The sequence below is a fragment of the Salvelinus namaycush genome, unplaced genomic scaffold (genome assembly GCF_016432855.1).
Source record: "Salvelinus namaycush isolate Seneca unplaced genomic scaffold, SaNama_1.0 Scaffold84, whole genome shotgun sequence".
NCBI classification, from domain to species: Eukaryota; Metazoa; Chordata; class Actinopteri; order Salmoniformes; family Salmonidae; genus Salvelinus; species Salvelinus namaycush.
The window spans coordinates 43941-57551 of record NW_024061575.1 but is presented as its reverse complement, the minus strand read 5'-3'; the positions used below and the strand labels follow the sequence as shown (position 1 = coordinate 57551).

Sequence of the window (13611 nt, the reverse complement as noted above, 5' to 3'; positions counted from 1 at the left end):
AGCCTTATTCTATTATAATGTATTAGCTCCCATGGTGCCTTATTCTACTCTAATGTATTAGCTACCATGGAGCCTTATTCTATTATAATGTATCAGCTACCATGGAGCCTTATTCTACTCTAATGTATAAGCTACCATGGAGCCTTATTCTACTCTAATGTATTAGCGACCATGGAGCCTTATTCTACTCTAATGTATTAGCTACCATGGAGCCTTATTCTATTATAATGTATTAGCTACCATGGAGCCTTATTCTATTATAATGTATTAGCTACCATGGAGCCTTATTATATTATAATGTATTAGCTACCATGGCGCCTTATTCTATTCTAATGTATTAGCTACCATGGAGCCTTATTCTATTATAATGTATTAGCTACCATGGCGCCTTATTCTATTCTAATGTATTAGCTACCATGGAGCCTTATTCTATTCTAATGTATTAGCTACCATTGAGCCTTATTCTATTCTAATGTATTAGCTACCATGGTGCCTTATTCTATTATAATGTATTAGCTACCATGGAGCCTTATTCTATTATAATGTATTAGCTACCATTGAGCCTTATTCTATTCTAATGTATTAGCTACCATGGTGCCTTATTCTATTCTAATGTATTAGCTACCATGGACCCTTATTATATTCTAATGTATTAGCTACCATGGAGCCTTATTCTATTATAATGTATTAGCTACCATGGAGCCTTATTCTATTATAATGTATTAGCTACCATGGTGCCTTATACTATTATAATGTATTAGCTACCATGGAGCCTTATTCTATTATAATGTATTAGCTACCATTGAGCCTTATTCTATTCTAATGTATTAGCTACCATGGAGCCTTATTCTATTATAATGTATTAGCTACCATGGAGCCTTATTATATTCTAATGTATTAGCTACCATTGAGCCTTATTCTATTCTAATGTATTAGCTACCATGGTGCCTTATTCTACTCTAATGTATTAGCTACCATGGAGCCTTATTCTATTCTAATGTATTAGCTACCATGGAGCCTTATTCTATTCTGATGTATTATCTACCATGGAGCCTTATTCTATTCTAATGTATTAGCTACCATGGAGCCTTATTCTATTCTAATGTATTAGCTACCACGGCGCCTTATTCTATTATAATGTATTAGCTACCACGGAGCCTTATTCTACTATAATGTATTAGCTACCATGGTGCCTTATTATAATGTATTAGCTACCATGGAGCCTTATTCTACTCTAATGTATTAGCTACCATGGAGCCTTATTCTATTCTAATGTATTAGCTACCATGGTGCCTTATTCTACTCTAATGTATTAGCTACCATGGAGCCTTATTCTATTCTGATGTATTATCTACCACGGAGCCTTATTCTAATGTATTAGCTACCATGGAGCCTTATTCTATTCTAATGTATTAGCTACCATGGAGCCTTATTATGTTACAATGTATTAGCTACCATGAAGCCTTATTCTATTCTAATGTATTAGCTACCATGGAGCCTTATTCTATTATAATGTATTAGCTACCATGGTGCCTAATCCTATTCTAATGTATTAGCTACCAGGGAGCCTTATTCTATTATAATGTATTAGCTACCATGGAGCCTTATTCTCTTCTAATGTATTAGCTACCATGGAGCCTTAATCTATTATAATGTATTAGCTACCATGGTGCCTAATTCTATTATAATGTATTAGCTACCATGGAGCCTTATTCTAACGTATTAGCTACCATGGAGCCTTATTCTATTATAATGTATTAGCTACCATGGTGTCTAATTCTATTCTAATGTTTTAGCTACCATGGTGCCTAATTCTATTCTAATGTATTAGCTACCATGGAGCCTTCTTCTATTATAATATATTAGCTACCATGGCGCCTTATTCTATTATAATGTATTAGCTACCATGGAGCCTTATTCTAATGTATTAGCTACCATGGTGCCTTATTATAATGTATTAGCTACCATGGAGCCCTATTCTATTATAATGTATTAGCTACCATGGATCCCTATTCTATTATAATGTATTAGCTACCATGGAGCCTTATTCTATTATAATGTATTAGCTACCATGGTGCCTTATTCTAATGTATTAGCTACCATGGAGCCTTATTCTATTATAATGTATTAGCTACCATGGAGCCGTATTATATTATAATGTATTAGCTACCATGGAGCCTTATTCTAATGTATTAGCTACCATGGTGCCTTATTCTAATGTATTAGCTACCATGGAGCCTTATTCTAATGTATTAGCTACCATGGAGCCTTATTCTATTATAATGTATTAGCTACCATGGAGCCTTATTCTATTCTAATGTATTAGCTACCATGGAGCCTTATTCTATTATAATGTATTAGCTACCATGGAGCCGTATTATATTATAATGTATTAGCTACCATGGAGCCTTATTATATTCTAATGTATTAGCTACCATGGAGCCTTATTCTATTATAATGTATTAGCTACCATGGTGCCTTATTCTACTCTAATGTCTTAGCTACCATGGAGCCTTATTCTATTATAATGTATTAGCTACCATGGAGCCGTATTATATTATAATGTATTAGCTACCATGGTGCCTTATTCTATTCTAATGTATTAGCTACCATGGAGCCTTATTCTATTCTGATGTATTAGCTACCATGGTGCCTTATTCTATTATAATGTATTAGCTACCATGGAGCCTTATTCTATTATAATGTATTAGCTACCATGGTGCCTAATTCTATTATAATGTATTAGCTACCATGGAGCCTTATTCTATTATAATGTATTAGCTACAATGGAGCCTTATTCTATTATAATGTATTAGCTACCATGGAGCCTGATTATAATGTATTAGCTACCATAGTGCCTTATTCTATTGTATTAGCTACCATGGAGCCTTATTCTATTCTAATGTATTAGCTACCATGGAGCCTTATTCTATTCTAATGTATTAGCTACCATGGTGCCTTATTATATTATAATGTATTAGCTACCATGGTGCCTTATTCTATTCTAATGTATTAGCTACCATGGAGCCTTATTATATTCTAATGTATTAGCTACCATGGTGCCTTATTCTATTATAATGTATCAGCTACCATGGAGCCGTATTCTATTATAATGTATTAGCTACCATGGAGCCTTATTCTATTATAATGTATCAGCTACCATGGTGCCTTATTATATTATAATGTATTAGCTACCATGGAGCCTTATTCTACTCTACTGTATTAGCTACCATGGAGCCTTATTCTACTTTTTATTTTTCATTTCTTTCAAAAGTTTAATATTATATTGAGACTGACAAAGAGACGTTTTTGCTGATCGATTAGTAAGAATTTAAAATAAACTTCACATCTACTACACATCTGTATTCAATGCAAACTCTGATTCATTCAGTCAACAGATAATATCAAAATAAACAACTAGCTCTATACTGCTTCTACATAGTGGAATAACATTGATGGGAACACTAATGTTTTTCATGTCAACCACTTTATTATAAAAACACCATCACATTTTCATAGTCCTTTAGCTTGACGACTAATACACAAATTAACTCAATGAAACAAAACTAAATTCAAGAAATGCACATTCTATTAATCTATTCAATATCTAAATCATGTATTCAAATTCATTTAGCGAAAGCCAGATCAAATCCAAGAGGTTTAAGGTTAGAATCAAGAAATCCAAAACTCCATTAATCTATAAAGTAATTAACATTTAGCAATATCCCAAATATATAATGAACAATATTAGAGGGTTTATACTTGTATGCAATGGATTAAAGTTCATAATTAAAACACATTGTATAGTATTTATCATCTCCAGATGAAAACTAAAACAAAAGTAGGTCTATTTTGTTAATGATTTTATATAAACAATAGGATTTCATTTGGCATGAACAAAAACCTAAATTCTCAGGTCAAAAACATAAGTCAGAACACAGCCTCTCTATTCTCTCATGTGATTTCAGGTCCTCTGACTGGGAAAATGTCTTTCCACACTGAGAGCAGTGGTAAGTCTTCTCCTTCTGTGTATGTATTCTTGCGTGCTTATTCAGATGTTTTAAATTGATAAAACTCTTTCCACACTGGGAGCATTGGCAGAGCTTTTCTTGTGCGTGTGTTGTCTCATGCTCTTTTAGGGTCCCTAACTGGGTAAAACTCTTTCCACACAGGGAGCATTGGTAAGGCTTTTCCCCTGTGTGTATCCTCTCATGTTGCTTTAGGCTCCTTAAGCGGGTAAAACGCTTTCCACACTGGGAACATTGGAAAGGCCTTTCCCCTGTGTGTATCTTCTCATGTTGCTTTAGGCTCCCTAACCAGGCAAAACTCGTTCCACACTGGGAACAGTTGTACGGTTTTTCTCCAGAGTGTATTCTCTTATGCTCCCTCAGGTTTCCTAACAAAGTAAAACTCTTTCTACACTGGGAACATTGGAAAGGCCTTTCTCCTGTGTGTGTCCTCTCATGCCGTTTTAGGGCCCATGATAGGGAAAATCTCTTTTCACATTGGGAGCAGTGGTGTTGTCTCGCTGGTTTGGGTGTCACTGGGTCTGGTCCCCCTGAAGGACTCTTTCCGCTGTCAGAGTGAGAGTCTGGTCCCTCTCCTGCCAAAGACAAACAGATTATTTAGTTAAATACTTAATAGAGAACTGAATCAACGTCTACATGATAAAACTGGCTCCATGTTAGAGGAGGAGCCTGGTGAAGAGCTCCGGTCTGAGTAACTGACTGACGCTGCTCCCTCTGTGACATCGCTGCTCCCTCTGTGACATCGCTTCTCCCTCTGTGGCATCGCTTCTCCCTCTGTGACATCGCTGCTCCCTCCTTTTAAACTACTGCCCAGCCTTTCTGAACTGCCTGGCTGAACACCACCTTATCATCTGAAGCTGTGGAATACCATCACCAAGACCTGCCAGATCTCTACATGTGTTTTGTTAGTTTTTAGTCTGAGATTGTCTTTGTGATGAAAAGTGTTGTATAAAATACATCATTATTATTATTACTACTATTGTTATTCTATCAGGTTTAGTCCCCCAATCACATCACGAATTTAAAGTATTACTCTGCCATTTTTTTTATTCATGCCCCCCTTCAGTCCTTGATTTTCCCACATAAGTCTATATAATGGACTGCCATTGTTACAATCTTAATTTCACCTACAGGACTGACGTTACCTACTTTTAGGAGGGCATGTAATTTTATTGAATGGTTTTCCCCCCTGCCGTCTCCCGACAATAGGGCCTGCTCCGCTACTTCTCCTGACAGGTTAAAACTTCTTAGGGATAGGGGGCAGTACGTATTTATCTGGACAGGGAAGATAACAGTTTAATGTGGCTCTGTACTCCAGCATTTTAGATTTGAGATCAAATGTTTCATATGAGACAAAGGAACAGAAGGTCACCTTTTATTTGAGGGTATTTTCAGGGTATCTGTTCTACCATTTAGAAATAAAATCACTTCATATATCTAGTCCCCCCATTTGAATGCGTCATCAGGATTTGGACAAATTCACTTATATGTGTATTAAAGTCTTTGGTCCCATATCCCTAGAACGTAATAACTACACCAAGCTTGTGACTCTACAAACTTGTTGGATACATTTTCAGTTTGTTTTGGTTGTGTTTCAGATGATGTTGAACCCAACAGAAATGAATGGTATTGGGTTCTGAGAATATGAAATATACTTATTCATGAACATGAGGGCGAGAGGGTAATGTATAACGTTTACATTATATCAGGGATCCTATTGAAAGCGATCACATGTGGCAGGCATTGATAAGGGGAGAGAGACATGGATTAGTGATGAAGGGGGGTTGAGGTCAGGGCAGGCATTGATAAGGGGAGAGAGCCATGGATTAGTGATGAAGGGGGGGTCGAGGTCAGGGCAGGCATTGATAAGGGGAGAGAGCCATGGATTAGTGATGAAGGGGGGTTGAGGTCAGGGCAGGCATTGATAAGGGGAGAGAGCCATGGATTAGTGATGAAGGGGGGTCGAGGTCAGGCATTGATAAGGGGAGAGAGCCATGGATTAGTGATGAAGGGGGGTTGAGGTCAGGGCAGGCATTGATAAGGGGAGAGAGCCATGGATTAGTGATGAAGGGGGGTCGAGGTCAGGGCAGGCATTGATAAGGGGAGAGAGCCATGGATTAGTGATGAAGGGGGGTTGAGGTCAGGGCAGGCATTGATAAGAGGAGAGAGCCATGGATTAGTGATGAAGGGGGGTCGAGGTCAGGGCAGGCATTGATAAGGGGAGAGAGCCATGGATTAGTGATGAAGGGGGGTTGAGGTCAGGGCAGGCATTGATAAGGGGAGAGAGCCATGGATTAGTGATGAAGGGGGTTGAGGTCAGGGCAGGCATTGATAAGGGGAGAGAGCCGTGGATTAGTGATGAAGGGGGGTTGAGGTCAGGGCAGGCATTGATAAGGGGAGAGAGCCATGGATTAGTGATGAAGGGGGGGGGGGGTCTAGGTCAGGTCACGTTAAGGGAGGAAGAAAAGTGTATGGCCCGTATTATTTAGTGTCCAGTAAAGGGCAGTAAAGTGAAGTAAAGTGCAGTAAAGATACAATGCTTGTACAGATGTGCAGGAGGTTTTTTGTCTAATGCAGCTGGATTGACCCTCTGGGAAGAATAAACTGGTTCAGCTTTTGTCCGTTGGGTTTTAACTCTGAGAATTAGAACCTAACAACGGTAAATAATGTATTGTGTCATACGAGTCACACAAGAATAGAATATGTTTCTGAACATGTAGCCTGGTGGTTAGAGGGGTGGCAGGTAGCCTGGTGGTTAGAGGGGGGGCAGGTAGCCTGGTGGTTAGAGGGGTGGCAGGTAGCCTGGTGGTTAGAGGGGGGGCAGGTAGCCTGGTGGTTAGAGGGGTGGCAGGTAGCCTGGTGGTTAGAGGGGTGGCAGGTAGCCTGGTGGTTAGAGGGGGGGCATGTAGCCTGGTGGTTAGAGGGGGGGTAGGTAGCCTGGTGGTTAGAGGGGTGGCAGGTAGCCTGGTGGTTAGAGGGGTGGCAGGTAGCCTGGTGGTTAGAGGGGGGGCAGGTAGCCTGGTGGTTAGAGGGGTGGCAGGTAGCCTGGTGGTTAGAGGGGTGGCAGGTAGCCTGGTGGTTAGAGGGGTGGCAGGTAGCCTGGTGGTTAGAGGGGGGGCATGTAGCCTGGTGGTTAGAGGGGGGCTAGGTAGCCTGGTGGTTAGAGGGGGGGCATGTAGCCTGGTGGTTAGAGGGGGGGTAGGTAGCCTGGTGGTTAGAGCGTTGGGCCAGTAACCGAAATGTTGCTGGGTCGAATCCCCGACCTGACAAGTTAAAAATCTGTCGTTCTGCCCGTCCTTCTGCCCTTGAACAACCCACTGTTCACCGGTAGGCCGCCATTGTAAATAAGAATCTGTTCTTAACTGACTTGCCTGGTTAAATAAAATCATTTTGGGGGATAATCATGAATGGATCATGAATAATAATGAGTGAGAAAGGTAGAGCCATAAATATTATACCCCTTATTGGTACTTAAACGTTGTATATCTCCACTGTCCTAATGAACAGATAGGGGAGAGTAGCTGAGGGCTTGAATGAATGGAACAACTCTAATTCAGTCTCCACTGTCCTAATGAACAGATAGGGGAGAGTAGCTGAGGGCTTGAAGGAATGGAACAACTCTAATTCAGTCTCCACTGTCCTAATGAACAGATAGGGGAGAGTAGGGGAGGGCTTGAAGGAATGGAACAACTCTAATTCAGTCTCCACTGTCCTAATGAACAGATAGGGGAGAGTAGCGGAGGGCTTGAAGGAATGGAACAGCTCTAATTCAGTCTCCACTGTCCTAATGAACAGATAGGGGAGAGTAGGGGAGGGCTTGAAGGAATGGAACAACTCTAATTCATAGTCTCCACTGTCCTAATGAACAGATAGGGGAGAGTAGCGGAGGGCTTGAAGGAATGGAACAACTCTAATTCAGTCTCCACTGTCCTAATGAACAGACAGGGGAGAGTAGCGGAGGGTTTGAAGGAATGGAACAACTCTAATTCAGTCTCCACTGTCCTAATGAACAGATAGGGGAGAGTAGCGGAGGGCTTGAAGGAATGGAACAACTCTAATTCAGTCTCCACTGTCCTAATGAACAGATAGGGGAGAGTAGCTGAGGGCTTGAAGGAATGGAACAACTCTAATTCAGTCTCCACTGTCCTAATGAACAGATAGGGGAGAGTAGCGGAGGGTTTGAAGGAATGGAACAACTCTAATTCAGTCTCCACTGTCCTAATGAACAGATAGGGGAGAGTAGCGGAGGGCTTGAAGGAATGGAACAACTCTAATTCAGTCTCCACTGTCCTAATGAACAGATAGGGGAGAGTAGCGGAGGGCTTGAAGGAATGGAACAGCTCTAATTCAGTCTCCACTGTCCTAATGAACAGATAGGGGAGAGTAGGGGAGGGCTTGAAGGAATGGAACAACTCTAATTCATAGTCTCCACTGTCCTAATGAACAGACAGGGGAGAGTAGGGGAGGGCTTGAAGGAATGGAACAACTCTAATTCATAGTCTCCACTGTCCTAATGAACAGATAGGGGAGAGTAGCTGAGGGCTTGAAGGAATGGAACAACTCTAATTCAGTCTCCACTGTCCTAATGAACAGATAGAGGAGAGTAGCGGAGGGTTTGAACAAATGGAACAACTCTAATTCAGTCTCCACTGTCCTAATGAACAGAAAGGGGAGAGTAGCGGAGGGTTTGAAGGAATGGAACAACTCTAATTCATAGACAGAGCTGTGGATGCAAGGACCGACCATGAGATCAAAATGATTGTTTTAAACACGTTTTGAGTTAAATACAGTGTTTGTTTACATTTGCATTGTTTACACCCAACGGAGTTTTACAACTTATATTTGGGGTTCTGGTGAGGAGCACATTTCAGTGCAATGCCCCTTTGGCTTTAACACCACACATTAGTTCAACAACTGCAGAGTTTCTGGCTGTGTTTTTAAGACAGTACTCACTGGTGTTAATCAGATCTTCAGTCTCCTCATCCTCTCCTTCATCTCCCAAAACATCCTCCTCTTCTTTGTTCAATGTTACATCCTCCTCTTCTTTCGAGGTGATAGCCTCCTCTTCCTCCTTTTTCATTCTGAAAGCTTCTACCTCCTCTTCTTCCACTATGACAGCCTCTATCCCCTCTTCCTCTTTCACTCCTAAAGTTTCATTCCCTTCTTTCACTGTAACATCCTTCTCTTCTTCTTTCAATGTTATGGCCTCCTCTTCCTCATTTTTCATTCTGAAAGCGTCGACCTCCTCTTCTTCCACTATGACAGCCTCTATCCCCTCTTCCTCTTTCACTCTAAAATGTTCTTTCTCTTCTTTCACTGTAACATCCTTCTCTTCTTCTTTCAATGGTATGGCCTCCTCTTCATCATTTTTCATTCTGAAAACTTCTATCCCCTCTTCCTCTTTCACTCTAAAATGTTCCTTCTCTTCTTCTTTCAATGTTATGGCCTCCTCTTCCTCATTTTTCATTCTGAAAACTTCTATCCCCTCTTCCTCTTTCACTCTAAAATGTTCCTTCTCTTCTTCTTTCAATGTTATGGCCTCCTCTTCCTCCTTTTTCATTCTGAAAACTTCTATCCCCTCTTCCTCTTTCACTCTAAAATGTTCCTTCTCTTCTTCTTTCAATGTTATGGCCTCCTCTTCCTCCTTTTTCATTCTGAAAACTTCTATCCCCTCTTCCTCTTTCACTCTAAAATGTTCCTTCTCTTCTTCTTTCAATGTTATGGCCTCCTCTTCTTCCAATGTGATACTGATAGCCTCCTCATCCTCCTCTTTCATTCTGAAAGCTTCTTCCTCTCCTTTTACTGTAATATCCTCCTCCTCTTCTTTCATGACAATGTTCAGCCCCAGAGCTTCTTTCTCCGTCCAGCCGACAATCTCTTCTTTAGAAGGAGGAGATTAGCTTAGTGACCTCATGGTCGGGCTAGCTAGCATTAGCGATAAGCTTAGTGCTAGACTCAGTATAATCAACACATTTGTACATTTAACAAGCAAATTACTTTAAGTTAAATAGTAGATACGTAAAGAGGATTGTGTTAAAAACACCGAGATCAATATACACAAAAATGGTCCAAAGAGCTTGTTTTCGGTTGTATGTTGGCTACCAGGCTACGGAGGTGGTTGAATGAGTCAGCATCCGTGTTGTTGAAACAGCTTCCGGTGTCGTGTGGTCCACTAGATATGACGTCACCATCTGAAGACGCATATCGCCGTCAGCTGACTGGAATGGGTAAAGCAGTTTAGAAAAATGTATTTGTTTATTAATTTAAAGATGAGCAAATATGTTTTGTCTGACTTCTTACAGCCAATACTTTCGTCTATGCAGACCTGTAGCTACATGTGAACATGTACATTATGAATATATATTGGTAGAATAGTTTAATGCAGACCTATTGCTACATGTGAATATGTACATTATGAATATATATTGGTAGAATAGTTCCGTGTAGCTCAGTTGGTAAAGCATGGCGCTTGCAACGCCAGGGTTGTTGGTTTGATACCCGCGGGGGACCAGTACGAAAATGTATGCACACACTAATGTAAGTAGATCTGCGTCTGCTTTAATGAATAACATGTTAAACAAAATTAAGACCTAGTTAAGGACTTAACTCCAGTCTTGACAACAATATAATGTCAGTTGCAAGCTACGGAGGTGGCTGACTAGCTGCTGTTGTTGAAGAAGCGTCCCGTCCTCTAGATTACACGTCACGCTGGTAGCGTCGCCTCAAAGAAGCACATCGTCATCTGCCGACTGGTGTCATACGTTTATTTTATTTTCAGAACTTTTTTATTTTCATCTATTTTATAAAATACTAATTTTATATTGACATGTATAAAGAGAAGCAAGCAGGTGTTGATTGATTAGACGTCATGACAATTTTAAAACATACTACCCTACTATTTTGTCATTCAGTGAAACGAACAGATAATTGTTTATTAGTTTATTAAGTAAAGCTGCGAAATGGAGAGTTGAAAGTAAAGAGAAGGGAGGGTCACAAAAGTGACGTTTGGGAAAGATTTGCTCAAGTGCTGAAAGAGCAAGATGATAGCTACGTCATGTGTGATGAATGTGAGGCACGATACAACTTTGCTCCCATTGGAAACAACGCCAATGATACATCTGGGGTTAGTTATCAGTACGCTGCATTCATAACCAAGTGGGAATTTACGACATACGACTGGTAAAACTCCACATGATCGGCCATCCAACTGGTATTTTACGACTTTACAACTGGAAAATCCCGACCTCCCACTTGGTTACGAACACAGCATTATTGGTTGCCACACCTCAGGTAACCTCATTCACCTGAAAGGGGTGGGGCTATCTCTTTAAATGCCCCCACCTGCAGTCTTTGGCTGTGTTCCTCTGCTCAGACGTTACTGACACCTGACAGAGCTTACAATGCCTGGACAGGTATTTGCACATGTTATAGCAATGGGCTTGTACAAGTGGATCACTGTTGTCAAGTCACCGCCTTTCAAAGTGTGATGCATTTTGGGGATAAAAAGTGTCCTACATGTCGACTACATAAACTTTACAACAACCATTTGATCAAAGATCATAAAGTCGACTCGACTCCTAACCAGCTGTAACTTACAGCCATTGGCTGCATTGGGGAGGCTATATTGTCAACCAATCATCAGGGTGTTTCTGTTTTGACCCACACAAACAGGACCAATCATTTCAACATTTTGTTACTTTACAGCCTTATTCAAAAATATATTCAATTAAATTGTTCCTCATCTATCTTCACACAATACCCCATAATGACAAAAAAAGGTTTTTAGAAATGTTTGCAAATGGGTCAAAAATAAAATAAAAAAAAACACCTTATTTACATAAGTATACAAACCCTTTGTTATGAGAATCGAAATTAAGCTCAGGTACTTTGTTTTTACACGGCCGCTACTCGCTGTTAATTATCTATGCATAGTCACTTTACCCCTACCTACATGCACAAATTACCTGGACTAACTTGTACCCCTACCTACATGCACAAATTACCTGGACTAACCTGTACCCCTACCTACATGCACAAATTACCTGGACTAACCTGTACCCCTGCACGTTGACTAGGTACTGGTACCCCCTGTATATAGCCTCCACACATTGACTAGGTACCGGTACCCCCTGTATATAGCTTCCTCACATTGACTAGGTACCGGTACCCCCTGTATATAGCCTCCTCACATTGACTCTGTACCGGTACCCCCTGTATATAGCCTCCTCACATTGCCTCTGTACCAGTACCCCCTGTATATAGCCTCCTCACATTGACTCTGTACTTGTACCCCCTGTACAATATCATATTACACAAGGACCTTAAGGGACATAAACACAGTTATCGTTCAAACAGGCAGAGTATTTAATTGTCTTAAAATACAGTTCAATTTCTTTTTGCAAGGTAATAAAATGTGGTGTTTTGTTTGTAAATTTACATTTGTGAATATGAAATTTGGTCAAAAGAATAATGAAATGAATTACATTAAATTGTTTCAACCTATTTCTATCGTAGGTAAAGAATCCAAGCAATACATCTCTCCATAATAGTGTAACATCTTCATAAATGTGTTCAATTATAAATCTACTGATGTCTTCCCACAGATTCCTTACATGAATACAAGGCAAAAGAAGATGCAACACTGTTTCTGGGTGGTCATTACAAAATGTACCATTTCAATGTATGTTTTTTAAAACTTCATGTAGTAGTTGGCAGGATAATATTTATGAATAATTTAAAAATAAACTTCCTGAATTTTGTTAATAAGTAGGTATGTGTGTGGCAACATCCAAACTTTTTCCAACAGATGTTATCAATGAAACCATTCCAATAATGCATGACATGAGGTATAGACACAACATCCTGTTGAAAGAAGGTTCATATAGATCTATTGTTGTTGAATGGACAAACATGACATGAGGAATAGACACAACATCCTGTTGAAACAAGGCTCCTATTGATCTATTGTTGTTGAATGGACCAACATGACATGAGGTATAGATATATTGTTGTTGAATGGACCAACATGACATGAGGTATAGATATATTGTTGTTGAATGGACCAACATGACAAGGCAGAGACACAACATCCTGTTGAAACAAGGTTCCTATTGATCTATTGTTGTTGAATGGACCAAAAGAGAAACAAATCTTTCCTACTGATGAGTCAACAGGGGTAATCGTAGGTATGTTCTGAGGGTCTTGACACGTTCCTGAATAATAAAGCAACGTCTGAGGGAATGACATCTAAAATGATTGTAACATGTTTAGGTGTTACAGGGACCTTGTGAAGTGATCAGACTTCCTTATAACTGAGTAAAAGACCCTCTGCATGTACCAGTTGTCTCACCAATAGGATATTATTTAGGAACCAATATTCTAAAAACAAAGAAGTATTTTCATACAACATGTCCCTATTATTTCATATATAATATATATAATATACATATATAAAATGATGCTTATAAATTAAGGTCCGTAACAGGAAAAGCTGCCGATGAAAACCTGAGAGTTTCACAGGAACTCGTAGTACAGAGTAGATCCATATGCCGTTCGAACATATTGCATTGTAGGTAGTTTGGAA

The 13611-nt window shown here is 39.9% G+C and overlaps 1 protein-coding gene across 1 annotated transcript; it reads right to left on the bottom strand.

Moving 5' to 3' along the window:
* Window positions 1-3509: 3509 nt before the first annotated feature.
* Window positions 3510-11452, bottom strand: LOC120043028 (gastrula zinc finger protein XlCGF49.1-like). Its single transcript, XM_038987761.1, has 3 exons — window positions 11370-11452; window positions 8982-9025; window positions 3510-4603 (listed from the first exon to the last, which is right to left on the bottom strand). The coding sequence occupies exons 1-3, from the start codon at window positions 11450-11452 to the stop codon at window positions 3918-3920; spliced, it is 813 nt and encodes a 270-aa protein (XP_038843689.1). The 3' UTR covers window positions 3510-3917.
* Window positions 11453-13611: the final 2159 nt, after the last annotated feature.